Source organism: Barbus barbus (genome assembly GCF_936440315.1).
Source record: "Barbus barbus genome assembly, chromosome: 20".
NCBI lineage: Eukaryota > Metazoa > Chordata > Actinopteri > Cypriniformes > Cyprinidae > Barbus > Barbus barbus.
Genome location: NC_136748.1, coordinates 1492501 through 1513470, shown reverse-complemented (window position 1 = coordinate 1513470; position 20970 = coordinate 1492501). Strand labels below are relative to the sequence as shown.

Sequence of the window (20970 nt, the reverse complement as noted above, 5' to 3'; positions counted from 1 at the left end):
TGTCTAATCGCGTCTTTGCATTGACATAACATGTAAATCACTCGCGCTTAACGCTTCATTCGCGTCTGGTGTGAACGCACCATAAGAGAGCTACAGCGCGAAACAGAAAATATCAGGTGCGGACAGAAAAATAGAAAAAGGTACCGAAATCTTAAAGGGACATTTTTATTTTAAACCTCTAACACACGGTGGAATTGATAGAACTAAAGCTATTTGTAACCACTGCAAAGCTGAATTTTCTTATCATCGGAGTACTTCGAGTCTGAAGTATCACTTAAATGCAATGCACACCGTTGATGCCAGCAAATCACCCACCCAAACAAACACTGAAGGAAGGCTTCGGCAGACTACATTGGATGCAGCATGTGGGAGAACTATAGATTATTTTTTTACAAACTAAAAACTTTGTTTTAATGTTTTATTTATACGTTAATGTTATATTTAATTTGATTACATTAATGTTAAAGTTAAGATTTACAAGAAATGTTAACTGTTAACTTTTAACTGCTGTAAAAAAGCCCTTTATCTGTTTAAAGTTTTGACAAACCAAATGTTATTGCACTTTTGTTCATACAGCAGAACTTTGAAAGAATAAAGTTACACAATACTCTACTTTTGATTTCATTATTGAATTTGGCGCATGCTGCGATTAATCGCGATTAAAATATTTAATCGTTGCCCAGCACTAATTATTTTATAGTTTACTTCCACTAAACGTGTTCAGTCACTAAAAATCACTGTCTTTCAGTTTTGCTCTAAACTCATAATCATCTTTATTTTGATTCTCCAAGCTGGTCAATCTATGTCCATCAGTGAGAGGTGGTCTAAATGAACATCTCTGATCACATGATGGTTCCTGACCACCGTGACCCACCCCTAACACCCGAGCCGATCTGCTGCCAATTTTCAACGCAGGTGTAAACGTGTATGAAAGCTCCATCTCTTTCCTCTACGAAGTAATCGCGGCTGACAGTAAGCCTGTAAAAGTCAGGTTAGATTTTGATGAGGAAGACCTTCCATTTTACTGTAATTTACTTACTTGACCCAAGTCTCTTCCCAAACCATGGCCTGGCACCAGTCCTGAAAAAACCATCAAAGAAATTAAAGCAGATAAATGTTGAAAAAAAATAAAATAAAATTGTCTTCTCCAATCCCAAGACTTTTTATTTTAAGAGTATAACATTTATAGGGTTTCTGAGTAGATCCATTCTGAGCGGACTGAAGCGATTGCTCGTCCTCCATATTGCAGTGTCACCTCTTGTTTCCAAATACAATCTTTATATGATATGAGCTAGAAATATTTGCGATAGTAAATTTGAACTATTTACTAAATCTGAATTAAATTTGTCTTTTGTTTACATTTAATGTTTACTCTGCACAAACGCACCATGGAATTATTGTGCTGTTCATTTACACATGATCCAGTGTTTCCACTTAAAATGATGGTTTACCCTTTGGAAATAAAAAAATGAAGACTCCCATAAATAGTAGTATTGTAATTTATTTATATAGTTTATTGCTGAATTACAGTTTAGTTTACAGTTATACTTTAAAATAAAATCAATGTCATTATATTATTATTTTTCTTATATACAAAATAAATTTTTTGTTTATTTCACTGTAGAATATCATAATAGTAATTTTGTTGAATATTTAATAATAACAATAATAATAATATTATCAATATTTTATATTATTTAGTACTATAGTATTTTATCGTTTTTAATATTTTATAAAGATTGTTATTATTTTATTAGTATTTTAAATCATATTTATATATAAACACAACATTTTGTTGCATTTTTAATCACAATTATAAGAAAGATCACAACTAGATTTCCAAAAATCATGCAGCCATAAATATTACTATTGTAAATTTAGTTATACTTTAATAAAATTAATATTATTATATTATTATTTTCTTAAATACAAAATTAATATACTTTTTATTTTACCGTTTTAGTTTTACATATGATATTAATTTTGTTTAATATTTAATAATAATAATGATTTTATTAATAGTTTATTGCCGTAAAAGTTTAAATATTTTAAAAACTCACAATTAGAATTTTTCCCCAAATCATGAAACCCTTACCAAAGCATCCACAACTAATGAGCAATCTTTTAATTTCAGCTGTGGTTGTTTGATTAACATGTCAGTCGCTGTTGGCACAAGGTCTAGTCCTCAGTGTAATTTATCCTGGTCTCTTCCTGTCTGACGCGTTTTGAGGCCAGAATAAGCTGCGATGCAGACTAGGCCTTATGCTGATAGTCAGAAGTGTGTTTATGTGAGACTAGCAGCGTATCTGAGAGGGAATAGGAGCCATCCATCTCCTGATGGAGCGGCGGGTCAGAGTGCCAATCAGACGGCCGAGATACGCTAACCAACACTGCAATTCAAGACGCATCCTGCCCTAATGATCCCACAGGGACACATCCCAGAATAGGAAGTCTCAGCCTTTCCTTCTCCAGAAAATATGATAGGATGAAAGAGCAACGAGTCGCTGCACATTCTAGTTGTGGGAAAACCATGAATCAAAAGCGTCTGTTATCTGGAAATCCTCAGGAAATGTGTTTGATTAGCGCTGTTTAGTTGATCGTGACAACAAATGGGAAAACAGGAAGAGGAGCAATCAGACTTTATCACATTCATTTTCACACCTTTATTTACCCCAAACCCAAAGAGATCTGCTACATTTGCATACTGATTTGTATAACCCAGATAAAATGGAGAAATTCTAATTATTTAATACATCTTGGGACCCTCCACTTCATCTGTGCAATAATGTTAACATAATTGCATAAGTTGAGAATGGGGGGATGGAAGCGTTTGTGGAAGATTTCAGAGCAGAAGAACACTAATGGAGAAGCTTCATCTGCAACAGCTATATATGAGGTTTACTGACCTGTTCATTACAGTTTTTTCAACTGCTTACACACAAAATCTTTCCTTGTCACACAGTTTCTGAAAGCTGACACTCAAACAGCAGAAGCACACACCAAATCTGCAAAACCAGACACTAATTCTCAGCCAGTTTTCAATGTCACAAAACACTATTTGCAAAACACAACACAATTCTCTATGTAACACACAAAAATGAAACAGGAATTTATATTATGGCAAAGGTGTTTGCAAATGTTTGCTTTTGTGATATTTTGAATGCAGTGCTTCATTTTGCAAGAGATGTGAGGCATTTAGCATCCTGTGTGTGCAATTCTTGGATTTGTGTGTAAAGTTTTGGGAAAAAAAGAGGCAGTTTTGAAAATATGTGTAAGAAAAAAAAACTGTAATAGATTCACAGTGTAACTCTACCATCTGCATGTTATGCACTAATCCAGTGTAATATGCAAATTACTAAATCATTAATTAAATAAAGTCCTGAGAAAGCTTTAAAAAAGGTTTACAGTATCGGTAAGCTACTTGAAAACTGTCAACCATATATGTGCTGTTCTTTTTTTAGTAGTAAAACACTGCATGTTACTGGACATTGAAGCTACTTAATATAAAATGTGTTAATTATTATAAATATAATTTGTATTGGGGCATAAAAGACAATTAACATTCAGTAATACTATCGACCAGTGTTGGGGAAAGTTACTTTTAAAAGTAATGCATTGCAATATTGCATTACTCCATAAAAAGTAAATAAATGCATTACTTATTTACTTTTTATTGGCTGGGCTTGCTTATTTGTTTTTAAATAACACAAAACTATGTTTCGGCAACTGTAAAGGCCCTTTCACACCAAAAGTGAAATGAATGAGCCTCAGGCTAAAGGAATTATCTCTGTCTCTGCACTTACTCACGATTTCATTCAAAGCTTTCAGTGAATAAATGGGAAAACTGGTGTTACTTATTTGAAAATGTAACTCAGTATCATTGTAAATTTAAATTAATGCATTACTTTACTAGTTACTTAAAAACTAATCTGATTACATTCCACATTACTTGTAATGTGTTATCCCCAACACTGCTATCAACTTAGCTGGATAAAAACACTTGACACTGTTCTTGATCTGAACTGAATCAACATTAAACTGAATTGATCTGAAACATGACACTATTGTTTTATATAGAGCTGCTTTATAGCTGAAATTCAATTTGTTTCATTATTGATTAATTTTGCAACATTGATGCGCTTATTTTCCTGTTTATTGATGTGAAGCTGCTTTGAAACTATCTGTATTGCATAAAGTGCTATAGAAATACATGTGACTTGACTTGAATAGTAGTCGATCATACATTTTTGGCATCGGCCGATATGCTTATCTTTTTGGCCGATAAGTATTGGAAAAGGAACTTTCATTTTGACAGTGCTAAGCGCAGATGCACAAAAGATCCTAACAGTTTCTTCATTTAAAAATGCTATAATTGCATTTAAAAGTTGCTCTTTAAATTGTAAATCTGTTTATTTCACACGTTTCTTATTTCATGAAGTTCAAATTATTTTTCATTTTCAAATGATTTCTTTCAAATTTGGTAAATATAATGTCCAATAAATATATATTTAATTACAGCATGTGTGATTTACTTGATTTCGGTACAACAAGAAAAATACATAAATCTACTATGCTCGGTTTCTTTTCATTTATTTTTAAAAGACAATAGTACAAATTATAAAAAAAAATTTCCACCTAGATGTGAAAATACTAAATATTATATTAAATTATAATGTTATATATATAAAATCTGCAGTACATATACATACAAGGAATAAATACATGAAATATATTTGATTTAGTTAACCGATATAAGGAAACAGTTGCAGTAATCGCACTGGCGCACGCACAGACACAAGCCTCAGTTCCAGCATTGCTAAATTGACAGCGCAGTTGGTACTTTATCAAAATAAAATACAGTGAACCAAACATCAGTGCACCCGCCTCTGTGTCACCGCTGGATCGCGACTGAAGTACAAAGCCTATAATTTACATAATAAATAATAGTTTTGCATTCAGATACATTGCAAATATGGAAATATTATGGATTTGTGCCGAATGAGAGAGGTAGGATACACGAGCACAAAGCCCCATTTCGCAAACAGCTGAGCAACTCTGCATTCACTGTTCTTCTGCTGGGTTTATCGCGCTCCACTCTGTACGAAGCGCTCTGTACGCTCTCTCCGGTTCGGTATGAATATGCGTACCGTTACAGGGCTCGACATTAACGCTTGTCCGGGACAAGTGAATGTTTTGGACGGGCAAGTGAAAGAGAAATTTACTTGCCCAATCGGACACGTAACTTAAAAAAGTCAATACCAAAAACAATAATAACTGCCTTTATGTATGATTTAGCCTTTGTTATAGGGGTGTGCGATATATATAGTTTGCGATAATTTTGTAATTGTTGTTTTAACGAGTGTAAGAATCAAACAAAACACACATACAGAGTGCACGCGTAAAATCGTCTAGGTTAGACTAGCTCATGTGCAAGAGCGTTCTTTCGCTGCATGATTCAGTATTACAAAGCATGAAGAAATGTCAGAAAATTCAAGATGGGAGCAGAAAATGTATATTTATATAATTTCATGATTACAAAAGTGAATTTATAACAGTTCAATAAACAAGAAGTTAACATTAAGAGACTTACGTTTTAGACACCCTATTGCTTGTTTTTGCGCTATGTCAACATCAAAAATAATTCCAAACACAGCCACAGCACTGTTTTGCGTCTCTGAGCAACATGACGGTGTTTCGTTCCTGAATGAATCAACCATTTAAATGATTCAGTTCAGTCGCAATGACTCACTTATAAACAGGGACTTGATGCCACCTACTGGTGGTTTTAATTTCACATTTACAGTATTTTTTAATTTTTTCAATAATTTAAAATATCAGTTTTCAACATTTATTTCAGATGCAGTTTCTGTGTTCCCTCTGCATTGCAAAGATGAATTTAGTTGATACTGATTTCATTAGTTTGGTAACAGCCCAAATGTCTTATTATAGTAATTGTCTGATTAAATTGAACTCTAATTAAAAAAAATAAAATTTAAGTTTGAAAATTCATATTTAAAAAAAGAAGTAAATATTAGCATTTTATTTTTAAGTTTAATATAAAATAATTGTATTTGTAATTAATACTCCCTTTTTATGTTAAAATATAACAGTATAATCACACTTAATGTTTTTCATTATTTTATTTAAAAAGAAAAATCTAACTAAATAAACTAAATTTGTTTTGTATAACCACAATAAATAATTATATTTATAACTCAATTATTGTTTTTTCTCTAAAGTAACTTTTAAAGTAACTTTTTCTCTAAAGTAACTTTTATACTCGGACAAGTCCGAAGGACAACTGCATGAGAATGCTTAATGTCAAGCCCTGCGTGACACATGTATATGTAAGAGGTAATCAAATATTTTAAATGCACGACATGGAGGCCAAGAACCACCTGACACGAAGTGCATTTACAATACTTTAATGGAAGGCAAGCCATTGATTATCCTGCTTATCCCATAGTCATTTGCCAAGTTATAGACAAGCAACGCAATATTTACGCAATATTTGACTGGAAGGGTAAAAAAATGACATTTATTTTCATCAGTTACAGCACGTTAGCTCTAGCATTCTGCCCGCTACAAATCAGACACCCCTTCAAATTGCGCAAATTAAAATTGCGAATTGAAAATACGCCTAATGGAATCACGTCAATTTCACAACAACTCCTATATAGTATCTCACAGAAGTGAGTACACCCCTCACATTTTTGTAAATATTTTATTATATCTTTTCATGTGACAACACTAAAGAAATTACACTTTGCTACAATGTAAAGTAGTGAGTGTACAGCTTGTATAACAGTGTAAATTTGCTGTCCCCTCAAAATAACTCAACACACAGCCATTAATGTCTAAACCGCTGGCCACAAACGTGAGTACAACCCTAAGTGAAGGTTTAGGTCTGGAGACATGCTTGGCCAGTCCATCCTTTACCCTCAGCTTCTTTAGCAAGGCAGTGGTCGTCTTGGGGGTGTGTATGGGGTCGTTATCATGTTGGAATACTGCCCTGTCTCTGCTTCAGTATGTCACAGTACATGTTGGCATTCATGGTTGCCTCAATGAACTGTAGCTCCCCAGTGCCGGCAGCACTCATGCATCCCCAGACCATGACACTCCCACCACCATGCTTGACTGTAGGCAAGACACACTTGTCTTTGTACTCCTCACCTGGTTGCCGCCACACATGCTTGACACCATCTGAACCAAATAAGTTTATATTGGTCTCATCAGACCACAGGACATGGTTCCAGTAATCCATGTCCTTAGTCTGCTTGTCTTCAGCAAACTGTTTGCGGGCTTTCTTGTGCATCATCTTTAGAAGAGGCTTCCTTCTGGGACGACAGCCATGCAGACCAATTTGATGCAGTGTGCAGCGTATGGTCTGAGCAGTGACTGGCTGACATCCTACCCCTTCAACCTCTGCAGCAATGCTGGCAGCACTCATACGTCTATTTCCCAAGCACAACCTCTCGATATGACGCTGAGCACGTGCACTCAACTTCTTTGGTCGACCATGGCGAGGCCTGTTCTGAGTGGAACCTGTCCTGTTAAACCGCTGTATGGTCTTGGCCACCGTGCTGCAGTTCAGTTTCAGGGTCTTGGCAATCTTCTTATAGCCTACGCCATCTTTATGTAGAGGAACAATTCTTTTTTTCAGATCCTCAGAGAGTTCTTTGCCATGAGGTGCCACGTTGAACTTCCAGTGACCAGTATGACAGAGTGAGAGCGATAACACCTAATTTAACACACCTGCTCCTCATTCACACCTGAGACCTTGTAACACTAATGAGTCACATGACACCGGGGAGAGAAAATGGCTAATTGGGCCCAATTTGGACATTTTCACTTAGGGGTGTACTCACTTTTGTGACCAGCGGTTTAGACATGAATGGCTGTGTGTTGAGTTACGTCACATGGCGTATGTAAAAAGTCATATAATCATTCTTCAGCTTATCATAACCTCCAAGAAACATGTGTGGCCACTCTCGAATATAAGGGGCTTTCCCTGCCATTAATGCTTAGACAATTTACACTGCACACGTCCGCGGTGCAGTGTGGCTCTGATACAGCCACTGCTAGTCAATGCTTGTTTTTATTCCTGGCACACCATGCATGTTTTTGAAGTAGCTCTCCGTGCTGCTTCTGTAAAGATACACGCTTATGCCTCCTTTGAATAAATATATCCAAAATCCGTCAAATCTCACCAAAATCCGTTTCCATGACTTATCGCGAGAGGCAAAAGGTTACGTTTTAGTTGCATAACATTGGTTAATGGAAACATCGTCATTTCAAAAGACTTTTTTATTGACATTTATAAAATATCGCCAAAGTTTTGTGCAAATATGCAATGGAAATGCGCCTGCAGAGATGAAATAGTGCGGTAAGATCACATTTATTTGAATGAATTATAGGGCTGGGTAAAAAATATCGATTCTCCGATTTTAATCGATCTTCAGTTTAACGCAACGATATTGATTCGGGAAATCCCCGAATCGATTCTTAATGCGCGTGCTTCACGTAAGAGGATATGAATATTCACCTCTCGTCCTGAAGGTGTCACCATCTTTCGAATTGCTCCACTAAAAAAAACAAAAAAAAACAAAAAAACAGAGGATCATCATGGCGGAAGGTCACGGCAGCCAATTGAAGCCAGCCCCGGCGAAATTAAAGTCTGAGGTATGGAAGTATTTCATGTTCAAAGGCAGTGACGGTAAAGATGAGCACGACAAAACTACCGTCGTTTGCAAGTTGTGCCCGCAAGAGCTAAGATTCTGCAACAACACAACAAACCTACGAAACCACCTGTCCAGACGACACGCTGACAAGCTGTTTGGTTTTTCTGATTCTGGGCAGCAACGGCTAGATGTTGCGTTTGCTTGCAAACTACAGTCAGATTCACCTCGCGCTAAAAAAATAACAGAGGCCATTGCCATGCTGATTTGCAAGGATTTACGCCCCTACAATATCGTTGAGAACGAGGGTTTTCAAAATCTTATTAAAGTAGGAGAGTTTCAGTTACCAGCATTTATATCAAAATATGGATCCCATGTCTGCAAAACTAACATTTTAAATGAAATATTGATAGCTAATCGATATCGAATCGAATCGAAATCGAATCGAAACCATAAAAATAAGAATCGAATCGAATCGCAGAATTGGTCACAATACCCAGCCCTAATGAATTATAGCATTTATTTCAATTAATTATCAAGAGAGAGAGAGAAAGAAAGAAAGAGAGAGATGAAAGTTGCGTGTGCGTTATCTGCATGCTGCGTCTGCGTGTGTCTCTCTCTATAACATAATTAATTACTTAAAAAAAAAAAAAGCGATTTTACACCTCATTGCTGAGGAATGTAATGTAGCGATCTAGTATCTATGCTATTTTATTAATAAAAATCACGGGGAAGCTTTGACAAGTTTTTGTGTGCGCGCAGCACAATCTGCGATCTCTGACTCTGATGTGTGTTGGTTATTGTGCATCAATAAAAGCAGCACATTAATATAGAACGGTGATTAAATTGACTTGGAACTACCTGTGCATTAAATGTTTTTTTATATATATGTCAGCCACTCTACTAAGTTATCGGCAATCAAAAAAATAATGTTTTGTGTTATATAGTGTTTATATAATTTGACAATAAGCGCCGTAATTAACACAAAATCGGTGAGATATTTTTAGTGAACAATTTTAATTAGAGTGATATTGAACATATACATTTACACTAAATACACCCTAGTTGAAACATAGATATTTAGTTATAAATAGGAACCAAGACATTTAGCTCTGTCACATCACACCAAAACAACACTATTTACCAACTATATAAAAGTTTCACACTCATCGACACAGAGATACCGCTCTAGAGATGTTCTCTGGTAAATCCCGACCGTGGTCCTGCAGCGAGTATTATTTTCCTCAGTCGTACAGTATATGTCAGAGAGCATATTGTTTTTATTCAGCACAACGTATTCAGTGATCAAGACAGGGCTGAATAAATTGAGCGAGCGCCGTCCGCATAGACATTCAAACCACACGCTCGCACGAGAACAAGAGCGCTGTCTGCCGACTGTCATTCTGCATTTAGCCGTCGCTCCTGCCATTACCCATACATGTCCTAATTGAAATGCCTCGCTGCAGTTAAATGTACATGGACACAAGCAGAATGGCCGAGTATATCAAGCACTTTGCCTATTGTTACTCGCACAATGCCACTCAAACGTCTCTTTTATTGTGCAGATATCAAGCGCTCAGCTTGAATAATGTATCAGTAGCTGGTTATTCTTTATGTAAATAGCGAGCAACCAGCAAAACTGGCCTCGGTTTGGGTCGGGTATTACTGTATGTAAAGCGGGCCGAGCGCCGTGCACAAATACACGCTGAATTTGTGAATGTAATTCCGCAAGGTGCGATTCGAATGGAAACACAGAAAGCATGCAGGGATCTTTTGTTTTGAATCCTGTCTCATCTGTTTTGTTGGCTCATGTTTCTTCATCTTTCCAGCACACGCTGTCCCTGTTCTGTAGTGTCTCCCGGCCACAGGCAATTTATCAAATTGAGTAAAAGATGATTTTATAAATAAAGTGATTTATAGAGCGTTCTTTTGATCGCTTTGATGGATGCGGTGGCGCGCTGTAAAACTCTCCTGCATTAGCTTGTTTTCGTTGGGTTATTTTTGGACGGACAGACGGGAGCGATGTCCTGCGAGTGGAAAGCGCCTCACTTTTCTCTTTGTCTCTCACCAGGTAACATCGAGTACAGCTGTCCGGCCACCAATGAGTGCGAGATCACGAAAAGAAGACGCAAGTCCTGTCAGGCATGCCGCTTCATGAAGTGCTTGAAAGTGGGCATGCTGAAGGAAGGTGAGGAGGCACTGACTGACAGTGTTGGGGAAAATTACTTTGAAAAGTAACAAATTACATTACTTAGTTACTTTTTATGGAAAGTAATGCATTGCATTTCTTTTGCATTACTTTTTTTATCTGGGCTGGGCTTGTTATTTTGTTTTTAATATACAAATTTATATTTTTGGCAAATGTAAAATCCCTATCATACCAAAAGTGAAATGAATTTAAAAAATAATAATAATAATTCTCTTACTCTTACTTCAGCAATGAAACACAAATGTTCCGTTTATCCAGATGGTTGAATTGGATCATCAAAAGTCAGAAGCAAAGACATTGGTTAATAACATGAGATTAAATACATAAAGGCTATTTGCGTTATTGCATTTGACTGAGGAATGCTGAATCTGTTTTTGTACAGGTGAGATACATGTTCATATTTAGTCTAGAACTACAGTAAGATCATGTTCACACACAACACTCTGCACTTACTCCTGATTTCTCTCAACATGAAACGTGTCAGACAATACATAGGTGTCAGACAATACAGACAGCCACACATTTACCTCGAAACATTAGATTCATCCGCGCTGGAGCCGTGCCGGAGCACAACCCAAGCAAGCAAGTTAATTCTGCAAAAAGCTGCAATTACAGGTTTTCAAACAGAGATGGCGACAAAGAGGCAAAAGTTACGGACTGCAGCTTTAAGTAACTTTATAGTTTACAAATGTTATTTGTTAGTAACTTCTATTATTTTCAGTAATTTTATTCTAAGGCATTTCTTAAAGAATTTGTTTACTTTTTTAAGTTTAAGTTTTTCATCTAATATTTATATTTTATTTTACTTAGTGAAAACTGTTTTTAATAGTTGTAGTTTTAGCTCGGGTTTTGGATAACAGTAACAACACTGCCATGAAAAAATCTATTCAACATCAAAGAAAATACAAAAATACGAAGATGATGCACATAGTTTTTGTTGAACTAATCGCCTGTACCTGCTGTTCATTACAAATTGCCTTCTCTCTCATTTTCAAACATGCCAGTGTTTGAGGTTGAGCTTGCTTATCATTCTCCTTCACATGTGTGAAGTATGTTTCGCTGTTCACCTCAGCAGTCTTTCATTAGGTCACTTTTACTTTGTAATGTCATTTGTTGGCCTTTAAATCAGTCACACGGTCTGTACTGTCTCCATCAAACACACATCAGCGATCAGAGCCGAGCACAGCGCCAGATGAAGCCAGCGCTTGCCAGAGACACACAAGCCATGTTATACACGTAAATGTTGTTGGCCAGCGCTCCAGCGGACCCGTGTCAGAGTGCTGGACCTAAGGGGCTGTTGGCACGAGTCGTGCTCACATGCAGTAAATAATTGCGCCTGTTGGGCAGAGAGACAGAAATATGCTGAATAGGTCGATCCATGCGTCTGACTAATAGAAGTGTAACAGTATTCCGACTGGAAAGGCTTCTGTCCCAGAGCACACGCTCTCTTCCCGACGTATTGATCCGCTAAATGTTTTCCGAACATCTCAGCTCTCTTCCTGCGGATGCTTTTTTAAAGTCCTGCCATGTGGGGAATCTGTGACAATTAAATATGCTCACAGATATTTCTTTCTCTCTTACTTTCTCCTTTTTTTCATGTCTCACTGTATTCATGTTATTGTAGTGAATGCGTGTTTTTATGCAGGAATAATAAGAGCATGTGTGTTCTGGCTGGATTTGAAGCAGGTCTCTAATGTAATGTGTGTAGTTCACCCACAATCCATCTGTGAAAGCTCTTCCGTCTATATGGAGCTGAATGAAGTAACGGAATCTCTCCACTGCACGAGACACAGAGAATGAGTCGCATTACTTGCTGATGAAAAATTAATGCAAATATATTATCTGGAGGAGTAAGAGCCCAGAAAATAGGGAGGGATTGTCAGAAATGAATCACCTGTGTCGCGGCAAAAAATGGAGCTTAAACATAAAATGGAGGAGCAGGCGGCATCATTGACATCAGTGCACATGTCTGCACTTCAACAGCTTTGAGATGTTAGGAGTGAACAATACTGTAGAATGTTTGTTTTTAATATTTCTGAAATAAGTCTCCTCTGCTCACTAAGGCTGCATTTATTTGATAAAAAAAGGAAAAATTGCTAAATATTATTAGGATTTAAAGTATATATAATATCTGTTAAACTGTAATTTATTTCTGTGATCAAAGCTGAATTTTCTGCATCATTTCTCCAGTCTTCAGTGTCACATGATCTTCAGAAATCATTCTAATATACTGATTTACTGCTCAAGAAACATTTCTGATTATTATTCTGATCAGTGGTGAAAATAGTTTTGCTGCCCAATATTTTTTATGGAAAGTGTGATACATTTTATTTGGTGAATAGAAAGTTCAAAAGAACTAGAAATCTTTTCTAACATTATAAATGTCTTTACTGTCACTTTTGATCAATTTAATTAATCCTTGATGAATTAAAGTAGTAATTAAAACTTAAAACTTTGTGTATTTTCAGTAAAAAAAGAAAAAAAGTGAATTATTCTCAGCTGCAAACTGGAGCACATCAAGTAAAATATTTTCACCTAGAATAAATAATAGAAATGTAGGTAAATATTAGAGTTTTTGTTATATTTTTTTTTAATTTATGCTTGATTATAATTTATATATATATTAGTGCTGTCAAAGTTAACGCGTGTTAATATAATTAACGTGCGATTAACGCAGCGCGCATTTTCTGTTTGACCCGTGGAAATGGAGAGGCAGAGTGTTGCCAACTTAGCGACTTTGCAGACCCCTTTAGCGACTTTTTTCCCCCCTAGCGACAAATCTTTAGGGTTTGCCCAAATCTTATTTAGTTACTGAGACTCACTGGTACTACCGCGCGAGCGCAAGGTCTTGCTCCCAGCGCGCGCACACCTCTCGCTCTCTCTGTGCGACTGCTCTGTTTAGCCCGTGACGGAGAGGAGCAGCGCTTTCAGTTAAACACAGATATTATGTGTCTTCTCTAATTTTACATGCAAGTATAGCCGAAATTACAGCACAGTTATTGTCATTATCATATTTGTATTTGATTTCATCAGACGACAACTCGATTATCAGGATTTTTGTGCAGATTAACATCTTGGAAGGAAGATCTGGTTATGTAGTCTTAATGGGTCGCGTTTCAGTCACTATTTCATATTCATTATGTTGTCTGACAACAGAAGCAGTAAAATATATAAATGAAAACACTTTTATTGAGAATTTAACTGCATCAAAATACAGTATGTGGGCACAGAGAGAGAGGCAAACAAATCTAATAAAACATTTAGCATGTTCAGAAGAAGTGAGCTGCCCTGTCCTGCAAAAATGTAAACAGGTTTGTGTAAGTAAATTGCTCAGTGCAAAGAAAGAGAAGTAATGGGAACCTGGTATTTGTTTGTTCATGTATAGACATGAACAAGTTCTTTGAAAAACATCTATGACCTTTGAAACATGTCTAGTCTTCATGCTCTATGTTGACTATGGTTTCAATAATAATACATTTATTTATTACGCTTAGTTGGATTAGATGGATTTTTTTTTTTTTTTTAGTTAGTTAATGATAACTAAAATTTAGTTCCCAATTTAAGGATTATTTAAGTACAACAATAGGACAACCTCAGACAGCACTATACATGACTTAGATGCCCTGTGTAAGCACACAAGATCTTTCACACAGGCTGGGTTTGTTCTTTACTCTTCAGAAATGATCATTTCTAACACAGCTTTCTCACTGTCACGTTACTGAGCATCTGCAAAACCACTTCAGTTCTGTGTTAGTGTTAAGAGTTTAACCAGCTTTTTCAACATTATAAAAATATGTTCATACATTGCACAAATGAATACGATGACAAGAACAGGCATCTTGTTGGCCATCCCGCGTCCCTCCTCAAGTGCAAGGTCACTGTCTGTCTCCGATCCGACGCTACGTGAGCGCCAAATCAATCAGGCCTCTCAAGGTGACAAGGATATGAGACTCAGAGGGTCACGTCTGTCCACGTCTACCCTCAGCGTACGACCGGAGCCACGGCCGAGCGGCTGTGAGACGAGCGAAGGTCACGCGCTCAATGCAGCCATCTCACCTATAATTAGAACTTTACAGGACAGGACAGCACCTGCGTGAACTGTCAGAAACTTTCTTTTCTGTTTGACAACGTACTGCAAATTCTCACGCTGTGTTTACCAGAGACAAACCTGAAGAAAGAGCATCTCTAATAGAGATATTGTTTTTATAACTGATAAGGATTATAAAAGTCATGTGATAACCAATAAATTATTCTTTTATTTCTGCTTTTTGACTTAATAATAAATATCCATTAGACTACAACAAATAAATGTAATACGGTATTCAGCAAAGATGCATTAAATTGATCAAATGTGATCAGAATTGTTCCCTGAGCAGCAAATCAGCATATTAGAATGATTTCTGAAGTATTCAAGATTTTTATTTGTCACATACACAATTATACAGACTATAACCAGCAGTGAAATGTAAATACTCAAGATCATGTGGCACTAAAGACTGGAGTAATGATGCTGAAAATTCAGCGCTGCATCACAGCTATCAATTACACTTTAACAGATACAGTATTCACAGAGAAAACAGCTATTTTACATTTTTATAATATTTCACAATATTACTGTATTTATGATCAAATAAATGCAGCCTTGGTGATCATAAAACACTTTTTCAGAAACACTAAAAAAAAATATATGTTCACAAATTTTGAGCAGTAGCTGAGACACATTTATGTTAAGTTACTTTACAATTAAGTGGAAAGAAATCACTATTAAACTATATATTTATAAACCAATTCATAATTAGCAACACTGTGAATATTGATAGAAACATGGGCTTATTTCCAGTACTTGAGGTGTTTTATTGTCTGTGTGAATAGTGATTAGTGATTATGAACAGTTCTTTTCCTCATAAACAAGCTGATTATTACTAAATGTACTCTGTAGACTTTTCTTTTGTTTTGTTTATTCACATGTATATTTATCACCCATAATTAAATGAGTAGTACAGTGATCTTAACAAAGCCACCGTGAGGAGAGAAAAATGACTTTAATCAGTAATGATAGAAGAATCATTTCAAAGCTGATAAAACTAAAGAGTTTATCAGCCGCGCAGGGCTGGTATTCTGAGTGCAGGATGTTTTCAGTCGTGAGATTTACTGCATAGTCCTGGACCCGCTTCATTCCCTCAAAACAGGAAGTGATCAATAAGAGGACTCAGATGTCAGGGACTACAGGTTTTTTTCCTCTGATCAATGGAAGCGAATCGGAGCTGGGAAGAAAGGAACAGATACTATTGAGAGATTACACTGACGTAATCCAAAGACTCTTTAAACCCACAAGACTCACATCTCTCACATTCTCAAGCCTCATCTAGACGTGGCATTTCCGTCTGCGATAAAATCTATAGAGAATTATGTGTTTGTCTGCTGGACAAAAAATTAAACCTTAATCTGAATAACACCACACTATTAGCAATCCTGCACGACGTGCCTCAATATATGTCTGATATATTGGCTTTGGACATCAGAAGAGTGTTCATGCATTTTGTGACATTATATGCACAACAGCAATACATTTAAATGTTTACTTTACTCAAAAAATGTTTTCATTTAATCACCCTCACGTTATTCGGACCTAATGTTTTTATGTTCTTCACAAAGAAATACAATGAAAGTGGATAGCGATTTATCCTGTCAAAAAGAAGAAAAAGATACCATTAAGTTAGTTATGATCCATTGTGGTGTCTTTTTTTAAACTTGCCTCTTAGTTCCACGCTCAACATCTCACTTTGTGTTTCACAGCAGAAGAGAAATCATACGGGTTTGGAAGGACATGAGTGTTAATAAATGATGACTGAATGCTCATTTTATGAGCGGCTTCTTTAAGACACATCTCTGAGTATGTGAAGCGTGTGTGTGTGTGTGTGTGTGTGGCGGTGGTTTCCCTCGAGGCCTCGTCTGAACAGGTGAGAGGATTACCGCAGGCGTGAACATGTGTTTTCCACCAGAGAGCCTAGATCACTGCTGGACGAGGACGACACGCTGTAGATCATCTCTACAGATGACTGTCTGATCACAAATCACACACTCGCAGCCTAAAGAAAGTGTAGACACGTACTGAATTTAATAGATCATGAGTCAAATCATCTGTGTGGGGAAGGATGGTCCGGTCTGATAAAAAAAAAAAAAAAAAAAAGATTATCAATGAGATATGATGTGTGGATGTTGGAGCTCTGGCCTGGTGGATGGTGCATGTGCTCCAACATGTTGAAATTATTCAGGGAAAAATAAGAAAGTAAACGGAATCCATTTTGATGTGTAATACACTTTTCCGCTTGACATATCTATCTCAGAACATACCTGTAAACTCATCACCTTTCTGACATTAAAATACGCCATTCATGTGCCATCAGAGGAGTCAGGCCACTAAATGATTGTATATCTGAAGGGAACTGACTGTATTCAGAAAAGTACCTTTAGGGGCTTGTCACTAGGGCTGTACCCATAATGGGACAACAACTGTGTACCTTTCTACCCCTAAAAGGTGCATATTAGTACTGTAGAGTAGTGATATGTACCCTTAAGGTACCACAATGAATTTTGTAGCGGTAAAGGTGCCCCTTTGAGGTTGAGTTGTTGTACTCCTAAGGCCCGATTTTTAAGTTTTTCCAGAAAGTGCATCAACCCACAGCAAGCAACATTCAGTTGTCCTTTGGCAGGATTGTAGTGCGCGTGTTTCCTCCTTTGTTGGCACCGTCTTTGGGAAGAGTGCCTGATTGGGTCCGGCCGTGCTAGAAGAAGCCACGGCACAGGTGTTTTTGGGTTAGATGTCAGTTCTGCGGTCTGCTCGCCGTATCTCTCGTCACAGTTCGTGAGGAAAAATGCCAAGCTGCCAAACACAGGGCTCTTTGAAATAGTGCTGACGCGAGGCCAGTTCAGATGGGGGTTGTCGGCAGCCATGAAAGGTAGAGTTCACCGTGGCCTTAGGACATGGCCCTGTGAATTTCCTAGCTAAAAACGGGTCAGCCTAAGCTCCCTGAGGCACTGCCAACCATCCCAGCCACGCTGACACTTTCCCCTCACCCAGATGACAGGCACCCAGAACAGGTGAGACCACCAAAAATAAGGGCCCCTGCCAAGTCCAGCTACCCGCAGCAAACCACCGACAGTAGTGGGGACAGGCCCTTTTGTAGGGACTTTGCTCAAAAGGGGATTGTTGTTTTGAGAGAGGAAAAGGAGCCCGGGGTCAGCTGGCCCTCACGCTGTCACGGGCCCGAGGGCTAATCCGCACTCGGATGCCTTCCGCGCTGGCCCTAAGCCCTCTCTCTCTCCCACACCGCCACGCTCGCTTTGAAGAAACGATATTCGAGATCCGCTCGCTGTGAATCGGTGGCGGTCAGCGCCGTAAAACACACTTGCTTTCAGAAACACATCGCTCTCAAGTTTCACTGAAGATATTCCAGTTTGAGCCGCTCATTCCTCTCATGCATGTGGAATCGTCCAAAAGATGCATTCACTGCTCTTATTGTCAATATGAAATGGCATTCACAACTCATTTTACTTCTGCATTTAATTACAGCGAGAAACAGAAAAGCTGGCGCCCAACGTAGGGCTTTCAAATTGGGATTGAATTCTGGTGGGAAATGTATTACTTTATTTATTACTTGTTTAATGAAACATTATGAAGACAAACATTAGTTTTTCTTTTAGAATAACATGCATGAGTCTTGTCCTCAGATGTCACTAACTGACTAATCATCTTCTTCACATTACACACAAAACTGTGAAAAACATTATTGATCTAGTAGGATCTGTTTGGACTGTTTAGCTGTAATTTTACAATACATGTTGTACTGATTGGACCAGTGAGGTTGTGATTTAAAGATGATACACCGTCCATTACAAATCAGACAGATCTTCTGATGTGGCGCGAGGAGCATGAGAAATCATCCAAAAGATTAATTCACTGCTCTTATTGTCTTATCATCAATATGAAATAGCATCTGTAACTCATTTTACTTCCGCTTTTAACTACAGTGAGAAAGAAAAAGTTGGTTACTTGTTTAATTAAACATTATGAAGACAAACATTTGCTTTGCTTTTCTTTTGGAATAACATGCATGAGTCTCATCCTCAGATATCACTAACTAATCATCCAGTTCACATTGCACTTTGTTCACACTTTATTTTATGGTTTAGTTTAGTTGAAGTTTGACAAGACAGGATATTGCAGCACCAAACCCTGAAATGTGTCAAACATACACATACTCCAAAGCAATCATTTACCTATTGTATAAAACGAGTAAAAACTACAACCTTTGTCTCAATAAACTCCCAATTTTCTGCTTATTACTAGGGTAGTTGTTAGGTTTAGGTATGGGGGGGGTCTAAAATATTCTCATGCAGAATAAGGCATTAATATGTGCTTTATAAGTACTAATAAACAGCCAGTTTGCTAGTAATATGCATGCCAGTTGGTGAGAATTTGTCCTTTAAATTAAGTGTTACCATAGGATCTGAAAGACCTCTTGATACACTGATCTGTCAATTATAAATCAGACAGATCCTCTGATGTGGCATAAGCTGCATATAAACTTGTCCAAAAGATGCATTCTGTGCTCTTATTGTCTTTTATCATGAAATGGCATTATAGCTCATTTTACTTCCACATACAGTGTGAAACAAAAAAGTTGGCACCCAATGTAGGGCTTTCAAATTGGGTTTGAATACTGGTGTGAAAGTTACTACTCTTTTACTGAAACATTATGAAGACAAACATTTGTTTTGCATTGGAATAACATGCACTAATGAGTCTCATCCTCTAATTCACAATGCTGATAAAACGTTCTTGATCTAGATTTGACTGTATAGATGTAATTTTGCAATGCATGTTGTTGTAACTGAACCAGTGAGGCTGCAGTCTAAAAACCTCATGACACACTGATCCATTGCAAATCGGCCTTTTTCTTTTATCTCTTTCCCTCCCTCTCTTTCTTTCTCTCACCCTGACCCTCTTGCTCTGGGTGTAACGGGAAACTAGATAGTGCCAAGGTTTAATTCCTGCCAGCATCTGTTTAATTATGACAGTTACTGTTCTAATTAAAACAGGCACCTATGTACCTCTGGATCTTCAAACCGGCTTGGCTTTTGACATGGCGCGTTTCTCCATCTGAATCCCAGTCCACAAGATCTTTAGAGAAAACCATATACAATACAGAAAAAAAACCCAGCTTAAACCAGCCTGAGGTGGTCTGCCGGTTTTAGCTGACCTAGTTTGATGTTTTAGAATGGTTTGGGGAGACTAACTAAACCAGCTGAGACTAGTTTCAGCATGGACTTTTTCCATCGTCATGAGCTAAACTAGACCACTTAATGTTAGGAACATTGGCATTAAACACCAGATTTGTTGGCATGACAATTTCAGCAACAAGACTGTGACAAAGAATGAGAATATGCCTTTGTTTAGGACTAAAGTTATGTCTTTTAGGTATGCTGTAATAATAAGCTTGTTAAGTCAAACCATTTGGGCCAGATTTAAATTATATTTACGGTGCGTTTAGTCAATCCAATCTTTAGCATAATTCAAAATCATTTTATCTTGCTCCCCACCGTCTGTGACTATCAATAAAAATATTAAAATTGTATTTAGGAGAAATGAGATTTTACTGCGACTTAGCAACCATCAAATGATCTCCCGGAGTTTGCGAGGAAGAGTAGGACCACGGGGACCGGCGGGTAATTAGGTTAGTGGGTTGTCAGTGTCAGGAAATTGAAAGACAATCCTAATCAGATTTCTGTTTCTAGGGAATCAAATAATTTGTATAAGGAGAAGAAATCTCCCAATTTGGCTTCTAAAAAGATAATGCAGTTTGTTGTCGCTGCTCTTTGTTGCGCTTTTTGTGTCATATTTGATGAAATAGACATTATAATTGAGATCAAATGCAATTAGCAGTTCATATTCTGAAGTTGTACATTTCTGGGAAATGTTGAAAATGCAAAGCGTATCAGATGAATGTTCTCACGGCTATGGTCACTGCATCTGAGTTAGGTTGTCTGTAAATGACGCAACAGTGTCCGGCGCTTACGCCG

General features: G+C 37.3%; 1 protein-coding gene across 2 annotated transcripts in view; it reads left to right on the top strand.

Annotated features, from left to right (window-relative positions):
• Window positions 1-20970, top strand: part of LOC306885923 (steroid hormone receptor ERR2-like) — an 87658-nt gene that overhangs the window by 29074 nt on the left and 37614 nt on the right. For both annotated transcript variants that reach the window (XM_079442744.1, XM_079442743.1), the window contains exon 3: window positions 10750-10866. In XM_079442744.1, coding sequence (XP_079298870.1) covers window positions 10750-10866 — 117 coding nt within the window. The remainder of the gene's footprint in view (window positions 1-10749; window positions 10867-20970) is intronic.